This window comes from Salvelinus namaycush, chromosome 40 (genome assembly GCF_016432855.1).
Source record: "Salvelinus namaycush isolate Seneca chromosome 40, SaNama_1.0, whole genome shotgun sequence".
Lineage (NCBI taxonomy): Eukaryota > Metazoa > Chordata > Actinopteri > Salmoniformes > Salmonidae > Salvelinus > Salvelinus namaycush.
Genome location: NC_052346.1, coordinates 13275034 through 13296606, shown reverse-complemented (window position 1 = coordinate 13296606; position 21573 = coordinate 13275034). Strand labels below are relative to the sequence as shown.

The window sequence follows — 21573 nt, the reverse complement described above, 5'->3', positions numbered from 1 at the left end:
TTAATATTACCTGATTGAACTAATCATGTAAATGTTAATTAACTAGAGAGGGACACCACGAAAGAATATTTATAGAGCTGTTATCTTTCGAATAAACTCTTAAAGATTTAGTAAGATTTTACATCCATAACAGTCACATTAATCGTCATTTTATTCAGTCTCATCTGAAAGTTGTAAATCCTTGATTATCTGCAAGAATCCTGGCTAACAAGTTGAATCAGCAATACAAAATTGGGTTTATTTATTTACTAAATACCTAACTAATCACACATATACAATTAAATCATAACTTGATCACAAATTACGTCATACAGAAAAACGTCCCTAGCGGGCGGAATAGATATGACAGCTTGTTACACAAAGGAAAGGGGGGGGCTTTTAGTGAAAGAGCGGGAGACTGGAACAGAGGCGAAGCTGTGCTATCATAAATACAGTATCTTATGCATTCTAAATTACCGCCCATTTGAAGAGGAAAATGCAATAAATATTTACTCTGAGCTGCGCTTCAGTAGGTTGGTGGTAGATGGACCGTGTCGCCAACCCGAGTCCTCTGTCATTGAAGAATGTCTCTGGTGCCTTACTGGATACGTTGGAGGAACGTTGTGTGGGTTGGGTGCAGGAACGTCCTTCCTAACCTGCGTTTAGCTGTTGCTAACTCAACGGCTAGGAGATATCACTTCTGTAGTGAATACGAGTTCAAAGTTCATACCATTCACAATCAAAGTCCATGCTGCTGTTGGCTTAGTTCTGTAGTTATTATCTGAACCATTCTGACACCGGACCGTCATCCTAGTGTACCCGGAACAGGAAGTTATATTCTTGTCAATGGCTTTTATAGTGGAGGGAGAGGGGTGTGTCTGAAAAGTTTATAACCCATGCCTCTTCACAGGGGCGGGCCACTGTGAGCAGAGGAACACTTATGAAAGTCCAGATCTCTCATTTGGAAGCTAAAATTAAATTTCATCTCTTCACAAATAATTTCATATTCAAACATTTGAATTAAACAACAATTCCATGTGAATCCGATACCTCTGACGTTTAGACTTTCCACAGCAGAGTTTATGTCATTCTATCATTGATGAGAATGTGTCAGAGGGCAACCGAACTGACATAATATACCTTAAGTACCACCGCATATGTTCAGTTGGTCGGGTTACCAGAATATAGTTAATTTCCCCCAACTTCTGATGTTACCCAGAATCTCTATGTTAACCCATGGGTTTCCTTATGTCACATCAGTTATAGTAGGGAGAGAGAAAAAGGGGGAAAGAGGTATTTATGACTGTCATAAACCTACCCACAGGCCAACGTCATGACACAAACGTATACACTCGCTGAAGGTCGTAGTTGGTAACCTTTCATAGGCATTATTTCAAAGTAGCGTGTGGCCCACCTGATAATCAAAATATCAACATTAAAGCTGCAATATGTAACTTCTTGGGCGACCTGACCAAATTCACATAAATGTGTGTTATAGATCTGTAATTCTCATCGAAATCAAGTCTAAGAAGCGATAGATTTCTACGCTTCCCATTCGGAAGTTGCCCTCTTTTACTTTCGGTTTTGGACACGAGCTGAAAATACATTATTTTTGGTTCTGGAAAATATATTTCACAACCGGTATAGATGGTACAATTGTACACTATCCTTGCTTGTTATGTCACATAAACTGAAATTAGGCGATCTATTAGAATTTTAGCAACCAGGAAAATTGTGGAGCGATATCTGCATTGTGCATCTTTAATACAATATAGCTGACTGCAAATCACCAATGGGGAAGGCCCATAATTGAACAATGACCCCTATTGATAGTTTACTATGCTTTTGTTGAAACAAAATATTAAAAACACATTTAAAATAAGACTTTTGAAAAAAAAGAAATACTGCTATGCTAACAGTAATACTCAGACTTGTTGTGTATCAGCTACAGTCTGTGGTGGCAATTCCAGGCCACCTGGAGGCGAAAGAACAACTGGTTAGAAATCACATTGGGTGGATTCCTGCAATGCCAAACACCACTTCTGCATTATAGATCGAGGAAATCTGAGACACCAGAGTAGTGCCTCTTCTCGTGACGTTTTCTGTCGCCATCTTGGGAGAAGCGTTGCCCACAGACAGAGCATTGGTATGGTTTCTCTCCAGTGTGAACTAGACTGTGTCTCTTCAATGACTCTTTTCGAAAGAATCTTTTCCCACAGTCTCCGCACTGATGATTTCTCTCTCCAGTATGAACCCTCCTCACGTGTCTCACCATGCCATCTATGCGAGTAAATGTCTTTCCACATTCCAAACAAGGATAGGTTGCTCTTTCTCCAGAGGTATGTGTTAATATATGTGTTTTGTACGATTTTGTATATGCAAAACTCTTCCCACACTCAGTGCAGTGATATGGTTTCTCTCCCGTGTGTACTCGCATGTGTATTTTAAAGTTGTGAATTTCCTTCCCACATATTGTGCAGAGAAATTTCTCTCTCTTTCTCAAATGTGTTCTCCTGTGTCTTTCAAAAAGTCCCTTGTATAAGAACTGCTTGTCACAGTCAGGACAGTGGAGGATCTCTCTGTGTACTAAAAAGTGTGCTTTCCAGTCAACCAGGTCTGAAAACCTTTCCTCACACTTTGAACAGCTGTAACTTTTCTTGTGTGTTAGCTGATGTTTTTCAAGCTGTTCCAATCGGACAAAGCTTTTCACACAGTCAGAGCAGCGGAAATTACGTTCCTCCTTCATGTGTGTTTTTTGGTGTGACTTAACATGATCTAATCGCGCAAAACTTTTGTCACAGTCAGGGCAGTCGTAAGGCTTCTCTCCTGTATGTGTTCGCTGATGTCTTAAAAGACGATTCTCTAGTCTGAAGCTCTTACCACAGTCAGAGCAGATGTATGGCTTCTCTACAGTTCTGAAACTCTTGGTCCAGTTATCAGAAGTACCTTCAGGATCCTCTTCATTCTCCTGCGTTGTTTGGGGTTGTTGCAGTTTTTCTGACTGTTGATTCTTTCGAACTGAACTTCTGTAAGTGGAGTCTTTGCCTGGCTGTGACTGGACCATTTTCCTCCCTGGTGCACTAGCTCGCATTTTACTCTTCTGCCTGCCTCTGCTGGCTGTTCTCTGCTGTGTGTGCAAACAGTCAACATTCATTTTAGTTTGATGGTTCAGCGTGACATGTTCCTCTTTAATATGTATTTTTTGGTGTAATTTAAGATTATCTAATCGAGCAAAACTTCTCTCACAATCAGGGCAGTGGTAAGGCTTCACTCCTGTATGTATTTCTTGGTGTAATTTAAGTTTATCTAATCTAGCGAAAGTTCTGTCACAAACAGGGCAGTGGTGAGGCTTCTCTCCTGTATGTGTTTGCTGGTGTCTTATAAGATCCCTCACTTTTCTAAAGCTCTTACCGCAGTCAAAGCAGTAGTGAGGCTTCTCTCCTCCAGGACCGAAACCCTCAATCCAATCATCAGAGTCATCAGTATCTAGGGGCTCCTCTTCCTTCTCATGCATTGTTTTGCTATGTGATGGTGTTCTCTTTCCGGGAGCTCTAGCTCGTATTTTACTCTGCTGCCTTTTACTCTCTCTGACTTTGCTGAATGTTCTCTGCTGTGTGAGCACACGATCTACATTGGATGCACTGCTGGTAGCTTTGAAGGTATTCTCCAGCTGGTGTTTTTCAAGCTTCTCCAATAGGACAAAGCTTTTCACACAGTCAGAGGAGTGAAAAATATGTTTGTCTTTTGCATGTATTTTTTGGTGTGACTTAAGCTTATCTAAACGAGCAAAACCTCTGTTGCAATCAGGGCAGTGGTGAGACTTCACTCCTATATGCATTTCTTGGTGGATCTTTAGCTTATCTAATCGAGCAAAACTTCTGTCGCAATCAGGGCAGTGGTGAGGCTTCTCTCCAGTATGTGTTCGCTGGTGTCTTATAAGATCCCTCACTTTTTGAAAGCTCCTACCGCAGTAAGCGCAGTAGTGAGGCTTTTCTCCTCCAGGACTGAAGACATCAGTGTCATCAGTATCTAGGGGATCTTCTGCATTCTCCTGTGTTGTTTGGGGTTGTTGTGGTCTTTCTGAGTTTTGATTCTTCTTCTCTGATTGGCACTGGACATTGGCTGGGCATTGATGCTTTCTATATGAAAGCACACGGCTTTCATTTTCTCTGCTGCTGGCAGCTTTGAAGGTATACTCTGGCAGGTCCTGTTGCTTTTCCACAAGTTCAGTTTGACGAATGCGTGCGACAGCTTTATCCAGTGTTAGTTCTGGGTCCATTTGTAATTGCTTGGACAGTCTTCTGTCAAGTAAGCCTGCGACTAGTCGGTCTCTTATCATCTCACTGAGCAGAGCTCCATAACCACAATGTTCCGACAAACAATGAAGTGCAGTGATAAAATCATCAGCTGTCTCTCCTGCTTCTTGTTGTCTTTGGTTGAATTTAGTTCGTTCTAATATTACATTCCTCCTAACTGCCAAATGTCCATCTTGTTGTTCATTATTAGAACTGTGGAAGTGTTCCTGCTCGATCAGGTTGTCATCTTGCAGGTCTTCTGAGGTGTCCATCTCCTCTGCCTGGAAATACATTTAAAATTGCATAATTACTAGTAGGCCTAGTATCGTCTCTGTTCTCTAAAACATTCATTTTGTAATAGATAATATAGTCTACTTTTCGATATGGTTAAAGTCCAAATTAGAATAGATAGCATTCAATAAATAGCTAAACAAATAACTTAGGTCTATACATTTTTACAGTAGTAGCTAGTTCTAATCATTTGAAATACCTAGCAGTATCAACATGATAATGTATTGTTTTTCATTAGGTCTAGAGATCACCATAGCATAGGCTACCCAGCGGGCATATGACATGATAAAGACCTATTTTTCTGGTTGAAATCTGTTCAGGACGTATTTTCTATGACATCTTTTCGACGTCATGAAAAATACTTCCTATTTGGGTTGAAATCTGATTGATCTACTGACCAGTTATCTAAAGCATGAAACACACTGAGAATCTCACTGCCGATAGATATTTATCACTGAGGGAGACCTTCTCTTGCAAGAACAAAAGCAGTACCTGCTGCGTGCCGACAAACCTATCGTTTCTACTCATAGAATCGCAATACTTGTCAGTGGCCAACAACTTGACTTTAACCCAATCAGACAGCATGAACCCCCACTTGGGGAACCAACAGGAGTGACAACAAAAAGGGAAGAAAAATAGGAAATTGTCTCCGTACATCCACAGACGAGCCAGTCACACTTCAAATGCAATGTGTGCTATGGGATGGTAGCTAGCTAAGTGCACAGACACCATTGAATACTTACTGCTTATTACATTACACATCAAATCTCCTATTCGTGGTCAGTATCTTTCAAGCCCAGAGCAGACTTGTTTAGAAAGAACAGTGTGTTAGAAAGAATAGAGTTGTCTGACTCTCTGATGCAGCGGTCCAGTAGGTGCTGAGTAGAATGAGCTGCTTATCAGCTAGCTAGCCAACTTTACATACTATAGAAAACCAAAGCCTTCATTGACACGAGAGTTCACAGAGCAGCCTGTTAATTACAAACAAAACAGCGAAAGCATGGTCGTCGTGGGAAAGACGCATCGTTAAAAACATTTGTAAACAACTGTTTGCAGTTCAGAGCCAACCTGGATATTAAGGAGATCCTGAAGGAAATCTACGAGTATCAACAGCTTTATGCTATGGAGGAACAACATACTCCATTGTGGAAAGATCCGGCTACCTCACAAACACTGGACAGAGGAACTCTGGCTAGAAGGTCAGTATCCTGGAGTCGCCTCTTCACTGTTGACTTTGAGACTGGTGTTTTGCGGGTACTACTTAATGAAGCTGCCAGTTGAGGACTTGTGAGGCGTCTGTTTCTCAAACTAGACACTGATGTACTTGTCCTCTTGCTCAGTTGTGCACCGTGGCCTCCCACTCCTCTTTCTATTCTGGTTAGAGCCAGTTTGCGCTGTTCTGTGAAGGGAGTAGTACACAGCGTTGTACGAGATCTTCAGTTCCTTGGGAATTTCCTCGCATGGAATTAGCCTTCATTTCTCAGAACAAGAATAGACTGACGAGTTTCAGAAGAAAGTTCTTTGTTTCTGGCCATTTTGAGCCTGTAATCGAACCCACAAATGCTGATGCTCCAGATACTCAACTAGTCTAAAGGCGGACAGTTTTATTGCTTCTTTAAATCAGGACAACAGTTTTCAGCTGTGCTAACATAATTGCAAAAGGATTTTCTAATGATCAATTAGCCTTTTAAAATTATAAACTTGGATTAGCTAACAAAACGTGCCATTGGAACACAGGAGTGATGGTTGCTGATAAATGGGCCTCTGTACACCTATGTAGATATTCCATTTGAAAAAATCTGCCATTTCCAGCTACAATAGTCATTTACAACATGAACTATGTCTACACTGTATTTCTGATCAATTTGATGTTATTTTAATGGACAAAACAATGACATTTCTAAGTGACCCCAAACTTTTGAATGGTAGTGTACATGGAGACTTAACCAAGCTAGTCATCTTGACTACTTTCTTGTCTCTTTCATCAAAAGGTTAAAAAGGTTTTAATAGGAGACAGAATGCGATTGGATCATCATCTAATTGGCCTTCACATAACTCTTATAGAATTTCCACGCGGATGGGGATATTGGACATTTTATCAAAGTTAACTGGAGGACAATGTATTTTTAACTAAAATAATGTATAACTGAATTTTTCCAGTATAAGATAGGTTCAGCAAATCCCCTTATTGTTTGGGATACCTTTATAAATGTACCTTCAGAGGTTATTCATGAATAATAAAATTAAAATTTTTAAAATCTATTCAATATTCATCAATAATAAAAAGCAGTTTCTGGCTGAAGAGACAACACTAACAAGGGAAATACATGATCTAATAGTACAGGTAGATAGCAATAAAAATGATACTACAGAGAAAAACAAAAAGAACGAACTTATTCAAGAACAATCTAATGTAATCTATTCCAAAAATAAACCAAACTGGATGGAATATGGAGAAAGATGCACCAAATTCTTCCTGAATCTCCAACACAGGAACGCTAACAAAAACAATTTGCAGAAGCTCGTTACTGAAGACGGAGTCATCTATGACTCGCCAAATTATATTTTAAAAGAGGAAGCTAAATATTTTAAGCAGATGTTCTCTTTTCCGTCTCATCCTCACCCACTGAATGATGATTATGGTAAGGAATTCTTTCCAAATATTTTAAATTTTTTGGGAAAATTAACAAAATGTACATAAAGATCAGTGCGAAGGCCAAATTACAGAGGAATAACTTTGAGGCTATTAAATCCTTTCAGTCTGGAAAAATCCCAGGGCTTGATGGCCTACCGGTAGACATATATCAAGCCTTTTTTGATAAAACAAGCTAACAATGGAGCTTTGAGTATAACTACTCCTATAGAAATGGTAATCTGTCAGGTACTCAGCAGGAAGGTCTAATTTCCCTATTATTAAAACAAGACCCAGGCAAATATAAAGATCCAGTCTAACTAAAACACTGGAGGCCTCTTACATTTCAATGTTGTGATGCAAAAATACTAGTGAAATGTATAGCACTCAGAATTAAAAAGGTTTTACCAGGTATTGTTCATCCTGGTCAGACAGGTTTTTTACATGGACGATACATTGGAGATAATATACGACAACTACTGGAAATAATAGAACATAATGAAACATCTAAAAAGCCAGGCCTGGTATTTATAGCAGATTTTGAAAAGGCCTTTGATAAAGTAAGACTGGATCTTATTTATAAATTCCTGGACTTTTTAAATTTCGGCGATTCTCTTATAAAATTGGTAAAAGTAACGTATAGCAACCCCAGGTGTAAAATAGTAAATAGCAGCTACTTCTCAGAGAGTTTTGAATTGTCAAGAGGAGTTAAATAAGGGTGTCCGCTGTCACCATATCTATTCGTTATGGCCATCGAACTGCTAGCTATTTGTTATGGGATTTTTATGAATAATGACTAAATTATGTGTACATTTGACTTAGAATTATAACTAAACAGAATACTACTATGTTACTGTATGGATGTATGAATCTTATTATAATCATAATGCTGAATATAATGTGTGAAATTGTAATCAAGAACTGGAACAAGGAATGTCTGTTCCTTGTTAGAAAGAATGGAGTTATCATCAGACAGGCTGGAATGACGTGTTCCTTACAGGAAATTCTGTCTCTACCCAGGGAGGGGAGAGACCTTGGGCTGGTTATAGATTGTTTAACAGGTGGCAGACAATGTGAGGAGGCTGTGAACTGTATTGCCATTGTATCCGAGAGGAGGAAGGACATTTTAAAACCTATGACTGTCACGCCCTGGCCTTAGTATTCTTTGTTTTCTTTATTATTTTTAGTTAGGTCAGGGTGTGACATGGGGAAGGTATGTGTTTTTGTATTGTCTAGGGTGGTTGTATGGTTTAGGGGGTTAAGTAGAGTAGATGGGTTTGTGTTTAGTGTAGGTGTCTAGCTGTGTCTATGGTTGCCTGAATGGTTCTCAATCAGAGACAGATGTCATTAATTGTCTCTGATTGGGAGCCATATTTAAGACAGCCATAGGCACTAGGTTAATGTGGGTAATTGTCTATGTTGTACGTTTGTAGCTTGTGTGTGCACTTACGTTTATAGCTTCACGATCGTTTGTTGTTTTGTTTCGTTTTGTTATAGTGTTCGTTGCGTGTTTTTTCCCTTCTCGAAATAAAAGAGAATGTATTTTGCACACGCTGCGCCTTGGTCCTCTCTCTCACCCATTGACGATCGTGACAGAATTACCCACCAGAATCGGACCAAGCGGCGTGTAAAGCAGCAACAGGAGCAATACACAAAGGATTCATGGACATGGGAGGAGATACTGGATGGAAAGGGTCCTTGGGCACAACCGGGAGAATATCGCCTCCCTCGTGAAGAGCTGGAGGCAGCTAAAGCCGAGAGGAGGCGATATGAGGAGGCAGCACGGAAGCAAGGCTGGAAGCCCGCGAGTACAACCCAAAAATTTCTTGGGGGGGGGGGGGGGGGGCTAAAAGGGAGTGTGGCGAAGTCAGGTAGGAGACCTGCGCATACTCCCTGTACTTACCGTGGAGAGCGAGAGTACGGGCAGACACCGTGTTACGCAGTAGAGCGCATGGTGTCTCCTGTACGTGTTCATAGCCCGGTGCGGGTTATTCCACCTCCCCGCACTGGCAGGGCTAGATTGAGGATTGAGCCGGATGTCATGAAGCCGGCCCAACGCATCTGGCCACCAGTGCGTTTCCTCGGGCCGGCTTACATGGCACCAGCCTTACGCATGGTGTCCCCGGTTCGCCTACATAGCCCGGTGCGGGTTATTCCACCTCCCCGCACTGGTCGGGCGACGGGGAGCATACAACCAGGTAAGGTTGGGCAGGCTCAGTGCTCAAGGGAGCCAGTACGCCTGCACGGTCCGGTATTTCCGGCGCCACCTCCCCGCCCCAGCCCAGTACCACCAGTGCCTACACCACGCACCAGGCTTCCAGTGTGTCTCCAGAGCCCTGTTCCTCCTCCACGCACTCGCCCTATGGTGCGTGTCTCCAGCCCGGTACCACCAGTTCCGGCACCACGCACCAAGCCTCCTGTGCTTCTCCAGAGTCCTGTGCATCCTGTTGCTTCTCCCCGCACTAGCCCTGAGATGCGTGTCCCCAGCCCGGTACCACCAGTGCCGGCACCACGCACTAGGCCAAATGTGCGTCTCCAGGGTCCAGTATGCCCTGTTCCTTCTCCCCGCACTAGCCTTCAGGTGCGTGTCCCCAGCCCGGGACCACCTGTTCCGGCACCACGCACCAGGCCTACAGTGCGCCTCAGCCGGCCAGAGTCTGCCGTCTGCCCAGCAGCGCCTGAACTGCCCGTCTGCCCAGCCCCATCTGAGCCATCCGTCTGCCCAGCGCCATCTGAGCCATCCGTCTGTCCAGCGCCATCTGAGCAGCCAGATCCGTCAGCCAGCCATGAGCAGCCAGATCCGTCAGCCAGCCATGAGCAGCCAGATCCGTCAGCCAGCCATGAGCAGCCAGATCCGTCAGCCAGCCATGAGCAGCCAGATCCGTCAGCCAGCCATGAGCAGCCAGATCCGTCAGCCAGCCATGAGCTGCAGTCCCTCAGTCCGGAGCTGCCGTCCCTCAGTCCGGAGCTGCCGTCCCTCAGTCCGGAGCTACCCCTCAGTCCGGAGCTACCCCTCAGTCCGGAGCTACCCATCCGTCCGGTGGCGCCCTCTGGGATGGTCTTCAGTCCGGGACTTGCTACAAGGGTCGCCGCTCCAGAGGCGCCACCAAAGCGGGTATTGACAATGGTGGAGTGGGGGCCACGTCCCGCACCCGAGCCGCCGCCATAATAAGGCCCACCCCGGACCCTCCCCTTCAATGTCAGGTTGTGTGGCCGGAGTCCGCACCTTTGGGGGGGGGGGGTACTGTCACGCCCTGGCCTTTGTATTCTTTGTTTTCTTTATTATTTTTAGTTAGGTCAGGGTGTGACATGGGGAAGGTATGTGTTTTTGTATTGTCTAGGGTGGTTGTATGGTTTAGGGGGTTAAGTAGAGTAGATGGGTTTGTGTTTAGTGTAGGTGTCTATGGTTGCCTGAATGGTTCTCAATCAGAGACAGATGTCATTAATTGTCTCTGATTGGGAGCCATATTTAAGACAGCCATAGGCACTAGGTTAATGTGGGTAATTGTCTATGTTGTACGTTTGTAGCTTGTGTGTGCACTTACGTTTATAGCTTCACGATCGTTTGTTGTTTTGTTTCGTTTTGTTATAGTGTTCGTTGCGTGTTTTTTCCCTTCTCAAAATAAAAGAGAATGTATTTTGCACACGCTGCGCCTTGGTCCTCTCTCTCACCCATTGACGATCGTGACAATGACGTCATTATTATTATATAACCTGATGTAAATTGTACTATGATCAGTACTCTCGAGAATAAACGCTATTGATTGATTGATTTTGAGACTGGTTTCTGTCCATTTTATGCTAATAAGTATCTTACAAATTCTTATGAATGGGCAGAGTGTTTTAATTGAACATATAGGAATTCAATTCCTTTAACACTATTAAAATCAGATCCAATAACAACATTAGAGGAATAGAAATCCAAGGCTTAAAAACAAAAGGTGTCCATGTATGCCGATGACTCAAGTCCGCAAGCTAGATCCCTGCAATGTGTCATTGAAGATCTAGATAACTTTTCTGGACTAAAACCTAATTATAATAAGTGTACAATATTACGTATTGGATCTTTAAAAAAATACAACTTTTACATTACCCTGCAGTTTACCAATAAAATGGGCTGACGGTGAAGTAGACATACCTCGTACTCATATCACAAAATACACTGCTCAAAAAAATAAAGGGAACACTTAAACACAATGTAACTCCAAGTCAATCACACTTCTGTGAAATCAAACTGTCCACTTAGGAAGCAACACTGATTGACAATACATTTCACATGCTGTTGTGCAAATGGAATAGACAAAAGGTGGAAATTATAGGCAATTAGCAAGACACCCCCAATAAAGGACTGATTCTGCAGGTGGTGACCACAGACCACTTCTCAGTTCCTATGCTTCCTGGCTGATGTTTTGGTCACTTTTGAATGCTGGCGGTGCTTTCACTCTAGTGGTAGCATGAGACGGAGTCTACAACCCACACAAGTGGCTCAGGTAGTGCAGTTCATCCAGGATGGCACATCAATGCGAGCTGTGGCAAGAAGGTTTGCTGTGTCTGTCAGCGTAGTGTCCAGAGCATGGAGGCGCTACCAGGAGACAGGCCAGTACATCAGGAGACGTGGAGGAGGCCGTAGGAGGGCAACAAGCCAGCAGCAGGACCGCTACCTCCACCTTTGTGCAAGGAGGTGCACTGCCAGAGCCCTGCAAAATGACCTCCAGCAGGCCACAAATGTGCATGTGTCTGCTCAAACGGTCAGAAACAGACTCCATGAGGGTGGTATGAGGGCCCGACGTCCACAGGTGGGGGTTGTGCTTACAGCCCAACACTGTGCAGGACGTTTGGCATTTGCCAGAGAACACCAAGATTGGCAAATTCGCCACTGGCGCCCTGTGCTCTTCACAGATGAAAGCAGGTTCACACTGAGCACATGAGCACATGTGACAGACGTGACAGAGTCTGGAGACGCCGTGGAGAACGTTCTGCTGCCTGCAACATCCTCCAGCATGACCAGTTTGGCGGTGGGTCAGTCATGGTGTGGGGTGGCATTTCTTTGTGGGGCCGCACAGCCCTCCATGTGCTCGCCAGAGGTAGCCTGACTGCCATTAGGTACCGAGATGAGATCCTCAGAGCCCTTGTGAGACCATATGCTGACATGCACATTTGTGGCCTGCTGGAGGTCATTTTGCAGGGCTCTGGCAGTGCTACTCCTAGCACAAAAGCGGAGGTAGCGGTCCTGCTGCTGGGTTGTTGCCCTCCTACGGCCTCCTCCACGTCTCCTGATGTTCTGGCCTGTCTCCTGGTAGCGCCTCCATGCTCTGGACACTACGCTGACAGACACAGCAAACCTTCTTGCCACAGCTCGCATTGATGTGCCATCCTGGATGAGCTGCACAACCTGAGCCACTTGTGTGGGTTGTAGACTCCGTCTCATGCTACCACTAGAGTGAGAGCACCGCCAGCATTCAAAAGTGACCAAAACACCAACCAGGAAGCATAGGAACTGAGAAGTGGTCTGTGGTCACCACCTGCAGAATCACTCCTTTATTGGGGGTGTCTTGCTAATTGCCTATAATTTCCACCTTTTGTCTATTCCATTTGCACAACAGCATGTGAAATGTATTGTCAATCAGTGTTGCTTCCTAAGTGGACAGTTTGATTTCACAGAAGTGTGATTGACTTGGAGTTACATTGTGTTGTTTAAGTGTTCCCTTTATTTTTTTGAGCAGTGTATATAAATGAGCTCTCCACAATGAATTTCAATAAACTTGTATAAATCTGTATTACCAGTCATGCCAAATCCATAGATTACGGCCCAATGAATTTAATTAAATTGACTGACTAACTCAGTAAAATATTTGAAATTGGTGCATGTTGCGTTTATATTTTTGTTCAGCATATATAAACAAGTGCATAGTGTTTCTGGGCCATGCACCAATTGGATATAAGACACTAGAACCATTACAATTAATACAATTGGAGTAATGTTCTTTTTCAGCAGGGTTTACATGATTCAGCTTAGCACAGTTGGCAAACCACAGCTGAAGGAGCGCACCAAAGCGGATTAGGGTCTCATGGCATACTGTACCCAGTCAACACGCTGGGCTCAGGCATATTTCGTTTGAGACTCGGGGGACTTTGCATGGACTCAGACTCTTCCCGAGTCCGGCAGAATCATATTACTCAGTGCTCCGTCTAATGGTACTCGGGGCGAGTCCACTTAATAGGCCTAGGTCTTTTATTTCAATATCCTACTACAATACACCAGGATTTACAAAACCCTATTTTTAGCGCATTTATTTCCATCAATAAATAAATTATTGCACCTGAATTTTACCCTGAAAATATGACTTTTATATTTCCCCTTAAAGCTTTTAAGAAGATAATAACACATGCAGTAATTTTATTTTAGTAGACAAGTAAGGAGCTAGGCATTTCAGTTCCAGCTAAAACTTGGATTGGAATCACTGCACGCAGGTAGCCTGCCTTGTTCAAGTGTCAACATTCCATATGGCTGTTGGGACAGAGCGCCTGGTAGGCTACACAACATCAGAGCTAGAAGACAACAGTTTTAGAAATTTACACACAAAAATCTTCGAAAAGACTTGACTGCTAAGTGGTAGCCCGTGCTCTCCTGCATTCTTGTTTTACTTTTGTAAGTAAAGTGGCGGTTTGTTGGGGAGAAGAACATCAAGGAAATATTGGCTAGCTAGAGTTAGCTAACTTAACTGACTAATGACATTTTTACCTGTTGTAGCCATTGGTTGTAGCTAGTTAACATTGACACCTGTTTATTTAGTGACAGTAAATGTGTATGTTCTCTGTGTGTGTGAGAGAGATGATCACAATAACTTTAGAAAACATTGTCATGTCAGGTAGCTGTCAGGTAGCTGTCAGGTAGCCTCAATAAATAGACAAAGATGTTGTTGAACAAGTCATTGCATGTATTTGGGACTCGGTCCTTGTGACTTGTTTGTGACCCTTTACACATACTTAGTTTTGCATTTACCCTTCTTTTTTTTTAAGACTGCCAAGCTGTCCTCGATTGGGGGAACCTCTGTCCGGGACAATGTCCTCAGGATTATGGAGCAGTGTGTTTATAAAAAGTTGTTTTAATATTACAACATGTATGAGGAGGTTTAAGCACAACTTTAGCCTTTAGAGATGAGTTAAACATTTTCATTATCCAACTACTGTCTAATTTTGATATCCTCTCTTAAAATGTTCCAGACTGATGACCAATGAATGAATGTCCCACTTCAATATGAATGGACAGAGGAGAAAACAAGCCTTTGCTACCACTCGTGTGTGTTTGATTGTACAGTCGTGGCCAAAAGTTGAGATTGACACAAATATTCATTTTCACAAAGTCTGCTGCCTCAGTGTCTATAGATATTTTTGTCAGATGTTACTATGGAATACTGAAGTATAATTACAAGCATTTCATACGTGTCAAAAGGCCTTTATTGACAATTACATGAAGTTAATGCAAAGAGTCAATATTTGCAGTGTTGACCCTTCTTTTTTCAAGACCTCTGCAATCCGCCCTGGCATGCTGTCAATTAACTTCTGGGCCACATCCTGACTGATGGCAGCCCATTCTTCCATTATCAATGGTTGGAGTTTGTCAGAATTTGTGGGGTTTTGTTTGTCCACCTACCTCTTGAGGATTGACCACAAATTCAATGGGATTAATGTCTGGGGAGTTTCCTGGCCATGGACCCAAAATATCAATGTTTTGTTCCCCGAGCCACTTAGTTATCACTTTTGCCTTATGGCAGGGTGCTCCATCATGCTGGAAACGGCATTGTTCATCACCAAACTGTTCCTGGATGGTTGGGAGAAGTTGCTCTCGGAGGATGTGGTGGTACCATTCTTTATTCATGGCTGTGTTCTTAGGCAAAATTGTGAGTGAGCCCACTCCCTTGGCTGAGAAGCAACCCCACACATGAATGGTCTTAGGATGCTTTACTGTTGGCATGACACAGGACTGATGGTAGAGCTCACATCGTCTTCTCCGGACAAGCTTTTTTCCAGATGCCTCAAACAATCGGAAAGGGGCTTCATCAGAGAAAATGACTTTACCCCAGTCCTCAGCAGTCCAATCCCTGTACCTTTTGCAGAATATCAGTCTGTCCCTGATGTTTTTCCTGGAGAGAAGTGGCTTCTTTGCTGCCCTTCTTGACACCAGGCCATCCTCCAAAATTATTCGCCTCACTGTGCATGCAGATGCACTCACACCTGCCTGCTGCCATTCCTGAGCAAGCTATGTACTGGTGGTGCCCCGATCCCGCAGCTGAATCAACTTTAGGAGACGGTCCTGGCGCTTGCTGGACTTCCTTGGGCGCCCTGAAGCCTTCTTCACAACAATTGAACCGCTCTCCTTGAAGTTCTTGATGATCCGAGAAATGGTTGATTTAGGTGCAATCTTACTGGCAGCAATATCCTTGCCTGTGAAGCCCTTTTTGTGCAAAGCAATGGTGACGGCATGTGTTTCCTTGCAGGTAACCATGGTTGACAGAGGAAGAACAAAGATTCCAAGCACCACCCTCCTTTTGAAGCTTCCAGTCTGTTATTCGAACTCAATCAGCATGACAGAGTGATCTCCAGCCTTGTCCTTGTCAACACTCACACCTGTGTTAACGAGAGAATCACTGACATGATGTCAGCTGGTCTTTTTGTGGCAGGGCTGAAATGCAGTGGAAATGTTTTTGGGGGATTCAGTTCATTTGCATGACAAAGAGGGACTTTGCAATTAATTGCGAGTCATCTGATCACTCTTCATAACATTCCGGAGTATATACAAATTGCCATCATGCAAACTGAGGCAGCAGACTTTGTGAAAATGAATATGCGTGTCATTCTCAAAACTTTTGGCCACGACTGTAGTTGGTAAGAAAATGTGAGCAGTTGAGACATGACATAGACAACGAGACAGGTTTATTTAGACATAGACAACGAGACAAATATTTACACTAGAGGTCAACCGATTAAATCGGAATGGCCGACTAATTAGGGCTGATTTCAAGTTTTCATAACAATCGGTAATTTGCATTTTTGAACGCCGATTATATTGCAATCGACGAGGAGACTGCGTGGCATGCTGACCATCTGTTACGTGAGTGCAGGCAGCAAGGAGCCATGGTAAGTTGCTAGCTAGCATTAAACTTATCTTATAAAAAACAATCAATCTTAACATAATCACTAGTTAACTACACATGGTTGATGATATTACTAGTTTATCTAGCTTGTCCTGCATTGCATATAATCAATGTGGTGCCTGAAATTGGGTCACTTCTCTTGCGTTCGGTGTAAGCAGAGTCAGGGTATATGCAGCAGTTTGGGCCGCCTGGATTGTTGCGAACTGTGTGAAGAACATTTCTTCCTAAGATAGACCGTAATTAATTTGCCGGAATTTTACATAATTATGACATAACATTGAATGTTGTGCAATGTAACAGCAATATTTAGACTTAGGGTTGCCACCCGTTCGATAAAATACGGAACGGTTCTGTATTTCACTGAAAGAATAAACGTTTTGTTTTCGAAATGATAGTTTCCGGATTTGACCATATTAATGAACTAAGGCTCGTATTTCTGTGTGTTTATTATATTATAATTATGATTTGATAGAGCAGTCTGACTGAGCGGTGGCAGCAAGCTCGTAAGCATTCATTCATAGAGCACTTTCCTGCGTTTGCCAGCAGCTCTTCGCAATGCTTGAAGCACAGCGCTGTTTATGACTTCAAGCCTATCAACTCCCGAGATTAGGCTGGCAATACTATAGTGCCTATAAGAACATTCAATAGTCAAAGGTCTATGAAATACAAATGGTATAAAGAGAAATAGTCCTATAATAACAACCTAAAACTTCTTACCTGGGAATATTGAAGACTCGTGTTAAAAGGAACCACCAGCTTTCATATGTTCTCATGTTCTGAGCAAGGAACTTAAACGTTAGCTTTTTTACATGGCATATATTGCACTTTTTTCCAACACTGTGTTTTTGCATTATTTAAACCAAATTGAACAGGTTCCATTATTTATTTGAAACTAAATGGATTTTATTTATGTATTATATTAAATTCAAATATAGTGTTCATTGTTCATTCAGTATTGTTGTAATTGTCATTATTACACATACATACACACAAATCAGCCGATTAATCGGTATTGGCTTTTTTCTGGTCCTCCAATAAAATCGGTATCGTATCGGCATTGAAAAATTATAAAATCGGTCGACCTCTAATTTTACACGTTAAGTTTGCTGAAAATAAACGCAGTGAGAGGACGTTTCTTTTTTTGCTGAGTTTAGTACCATGGAAATAGTTTTAGCCAGCTGAGTCTACAAAGTTTATTCAGGAAGGTACTTTTCTAGTTCAAATTGATAAAGTTGTAATGCGCTGATTCTCTTCACTGCAGATCTGAGACATCACACCACTATGCTCCAGATCACCTTCTGTGCTCAGAGGTTCTTGAGGATCCTACCCCTTAACACAACTCTTATTAATCATTAATAAAATAAAACAATGGGCCTTTATATACCCTGTGTCCCAGTCTTTCTATGCATGTCTGTGGGTGAATAATTTTAATTTTATTTAACCTTTATTTAACCAGGTAGGCTAGTTCAGAACAAGTTCTCATTTACAACTGCGACCTAGCCAAGATAAAGCACAGCAGTTCGACACATACAACAACAGAGTTACACATGAAATAAACAAACATGCAGTAAATAATACAATAGAACAAAAGAAAAGTCTATATACAGTGAGTGCAAATGAGGTAAGATAAGGGAGGTAAGGCAATAAATAGGTCATGGTGGCAAAGTAATTACAATATAGCAATTAAACACTGTAATGGTAGATGTGCAGAAGATGAATGTGCAAGTAGAGATACTGGGGTGCCAAAGAGCAAGATAAATGAATAAATACAGTATGGGGATGAGGTAGTTGGAAGGGCTATTTACAGATGGGCTATGTACAGGTGCAGTGATCTGAGATCTGCTGTGACAGCTGGTGCTTAAAGCTAGCGAGGGAGATATGAGTCTCCAGCTTCAGTGATTTTTGCAGTGCGTTCCAGTCATTAGCAGCAGAAAACTGGAAGGAAAGGCGGGCGAAGGAGGAATAGGCTTTGGGGGTGACCAGTGAGATATACCTGCTGGAGCGCGTGCTACGGGTGGGTGCTGCTATGGTGACCATTGAGCTGAGATAAGGCAGGGCTTTACCTAGCAAAGAGTTGTAGATGACCTGGAGCCAGTGGGTTTGGCGACGGGTATGAAGCGAGGGCCAGCCAACGAGAGCGTACAGGTTGCAGTGGTGCGTAGTATATGGGGCTTTGGTGACAAAACTGATGGCACTGTGATAGACTGCATCCAATTTGTTGAGTAGAGTGTTGGAGGTTATTTTATAAATGACATCGCTGAAGTCGAGGATCGGTAGGATGGTCAGATTTACGAGGGTATATTTGGCAGCATGAGTGAAGGATGCTTTTTTGCAGAATAGGAAGCCAATTCTAGAGTTAATTTTGGATTGGAGATGCTTAATGTGAGTCTGGAAGGAGAGTTTACAGTCTAACCAGACACCTAGGTATTTGTAGTTGTCCACATATTCTAAGTCAGAACCGTCCAGAGTAGTGCTGCTGGACGGGCGGTCAGGTGCGGGCAGTGATCGGTTGAAGAGCATGCATTTAGTTTTACTTGCATTTAAGAGCAGTTGGAGGCCACGGAAGGAGAGTTGTATGGCATTGAAGCTCGTCTGGAGGTTAGTTAACAGTGTCCAAAGAAGGGCCAGAAGTATGCAGAATGGTGTCGTCTGCGTAGAGATGGATCAGAGAATCACCAGCAGCAAGAGCGACATCCTTGATGTATACAGAGAAGAGTCGGCCCGAGAATTGAACACTGTGGCACCCCCATAGAGACTGCCAGAGGTCCGGACAACAGGCCCTCCGATTTGACACACTGAACTCTGTCTGAGAAGTAGTTGGTGTACCAGGCGAGGCAATCATTTGAGAAACCAAGGCTGTTGAGTCTGCCAATAAGAATGTGGTGATTGACAGAGTCGAAAGCCTTGGCCAGGTCGATGAATACGGCTGCACATTAATGTCTCTTATCGATGGCGTTTATGATATCGTTTAGGACCTTGAGCGTGGCTGAGGTGCACCCATGACCAGCTCTGAAACCAGATTGCATAGTGGAGAAAGTACGGTGGGATTCGAAATGGTTGGTAATCTGTTTGTTAACTTGGCTTTCGAAGACCTTAGAAAGGCAGGGTAGGATAGATATTGGTCTGTATTATGAAACAATTACTGTACGCAGATATGCAAAAAAATTGATTTGTTTTTTCCATTTCTTGATCTATTTTAAATGTAAGAATATGTTGCAGAATTAAACTAACTGGTGCCTATGGAAACAAATAGAAATATAATGAACAATCCAACTTTCACTATCCAACTTTCTCCAATGAAATACTTTTTACAGTATGTAATAAACTGTAGTCAAGTGGTCATCACCAGGTTATGATGGTCTTAAATATGACCAGTACATAATATAGTGGACAGAATTATGACCAAATGGTCCTATGGTGGTCAGTAAAATACGTCATACCCTGGTCAGTAAAAAGGCGTAACAAAAAAAACACATTCAAACAGTGACGTCTTTTCAACCAGGTTTTGCCCACTGGGTAGTGATCTAGGTTAGAGAAGGTTAATTGACAGTAGAAGTATCTTTACCTGTGGATAGTCTGACTTCGTCTCCTTGTGTTTTATATAGCCAGACAGCCAGGACAGTGTGGTGAGTATTTGTGTTTGTATTCCTGATGCTGCATCCCCACTCTTCCCCTTAATTTTCCTCCTCAGTCTGACATATCTGTCTCTCAATTTCTTCCATTTCGTCCTGCAAATCTGTTCTTCTACTCTCAGAGTTTGGGCTATCTCCTTCCAGCTGTTACTGGTTATTGTGAAGTCTTTATAGTCTTTCAATGAGGTGTTGTACAAATTGTTGTACCTTCTGACCTCTTCAATTAGCTTTTCCTCGAAACTTGCGTCGTCTTGCATCTTGCTTGTCTTAGTGTCATCAGTATAATGGGGCTCATCTTCATCTTGGTTCTCATGCATTGTTTGGTTCAGTCCTTCCTTCTCAAGTTCCGCCATTTTCTCTGATGTGTTATATATCCGAACAGAAAGAGTGCGAATAAAACCAGAGGCTGCAAACCAACGAAGTCTGGTGTGCTATTCTATAAACAACATTTTTGTCTGCTTCTGCAGGTAGCAATTGAAGCTTTGGTTAGATTTGATTCAAAGAAAATAAAAATCCTATCATCATCTCACACGATCCAAGGCTTGTTGTTGCTACTGCATATCTATCCTACTGTCTACGGTATGCTATTCCTCTCTCCACACCAGACGCAGTGTGGTCAGGTTTAGAAAGAACTAGACAAACACAGCAACCTAAACTACCGATTGATAACGAATCTAGCTAACTATTTTCTGCAATCATTGGCACTTGAGAGTTGGCATTTTACATGATCCGATATGCAAATCACATGCACGGCGAAATGTCGTAAAATGCATGCAGACGTTTCACTTTACTTCTCAATGCAGAGTATGGAAAGTCCAAAGGGCCAATAAGTGGGGTCATCACTAGTTACCACAGCCACAAAGTAAAAATGTCTAAACCCCGCCTATTTAAAACATTTATATTTTTAAAATCTGATTTTAAACCTAACCTTAACCGTAACCACACTCTTAACCTTTTGTCTAACCTTAAATTAGCACCAAAAAGTTTTTTTGTTTATCTGATTTTTTACTCTGGACACTTTTGACTTTGTGGCTGTGGTAACTAGTGGCAACCCAAAAAGTGTGCAGAAGAGAAAACTAGGGAGACCGACCCCAGTTGATAAACCTGGTTGAAAAGACCTCAGTATGATGTATTTTTATGAAGTCTTATTCTGGTCGCAAACTGGTTGAAAAGTATATTATTTTTATTATTATTCTTTTTTTACGACCACCATAATTGTGACCTATCTTACCAGCTGGTCATAATTCTGACCACTATATTATGTGCTATATTATGTAGCCTACTGGTCATAGTTAAGACCTCATCATAACCTGGTAATGACCACCTGACTACAGCTGATTATCAACATTCTTAGAAAAAAGGGTTCTTTGGCTGTCCCCATTAGAGAACCCTTTTTGGTTCCACATACAACCCTTTTGTGTTCCATGTAGAACCATCTGTGGAAAGGGTTCTACCTGGGACCAAAAAGGGTTCTTCAAAGGTTTCTCCTATGGGGACAGCCGAATAACCCCTTTAGGGTCTAGATGACACCTTTTTTTCTACGAGTGTACTGTAAAAAGTATTGCAGAGGATAAAGTTGGATATTGAAA

General features: G+C 42.5%; 1 protein-coding gene across 2 annotated transcripts; it reads right to left on the bottom strand.

The window, feature by feature from the left end:
- Positions 1-1223: 1223 nt before the first annotated feature.
- On the bottom strand, positions 1224-20725 carry LOC120033525 (zinc finger protein 585B-like). Of its 2 annotated transcripts, XM_038979905.1 has the most exons (3): positions 19918-20725; positions 3391-4555; positions 1224-3106 (listed from the first exon to the last, which is right to left on the bottom strand). In XM_038979905.1, the coding sequence occupies exons 1-3, from the start codon at positions 20335-20337 to the stop codon at positions 3072-3074; spliced, it is 1620 nt and encodes a 539-aa protein (XP_038835833.1). In that variant the 5' UTR covers positions 20338-20725; the 3' UTR covers positions 1224-3071. The 2 variants fall into 2 exon arrangements, with proteins under 2 accessions (XP_038835833.1, XP_038835832.1); XM_038979904.1 differs by having other exon boundaries at positions 1224-4555.
- Between the last annotated feature and the right edge of the window lie 848 nt (positions 20726-21573).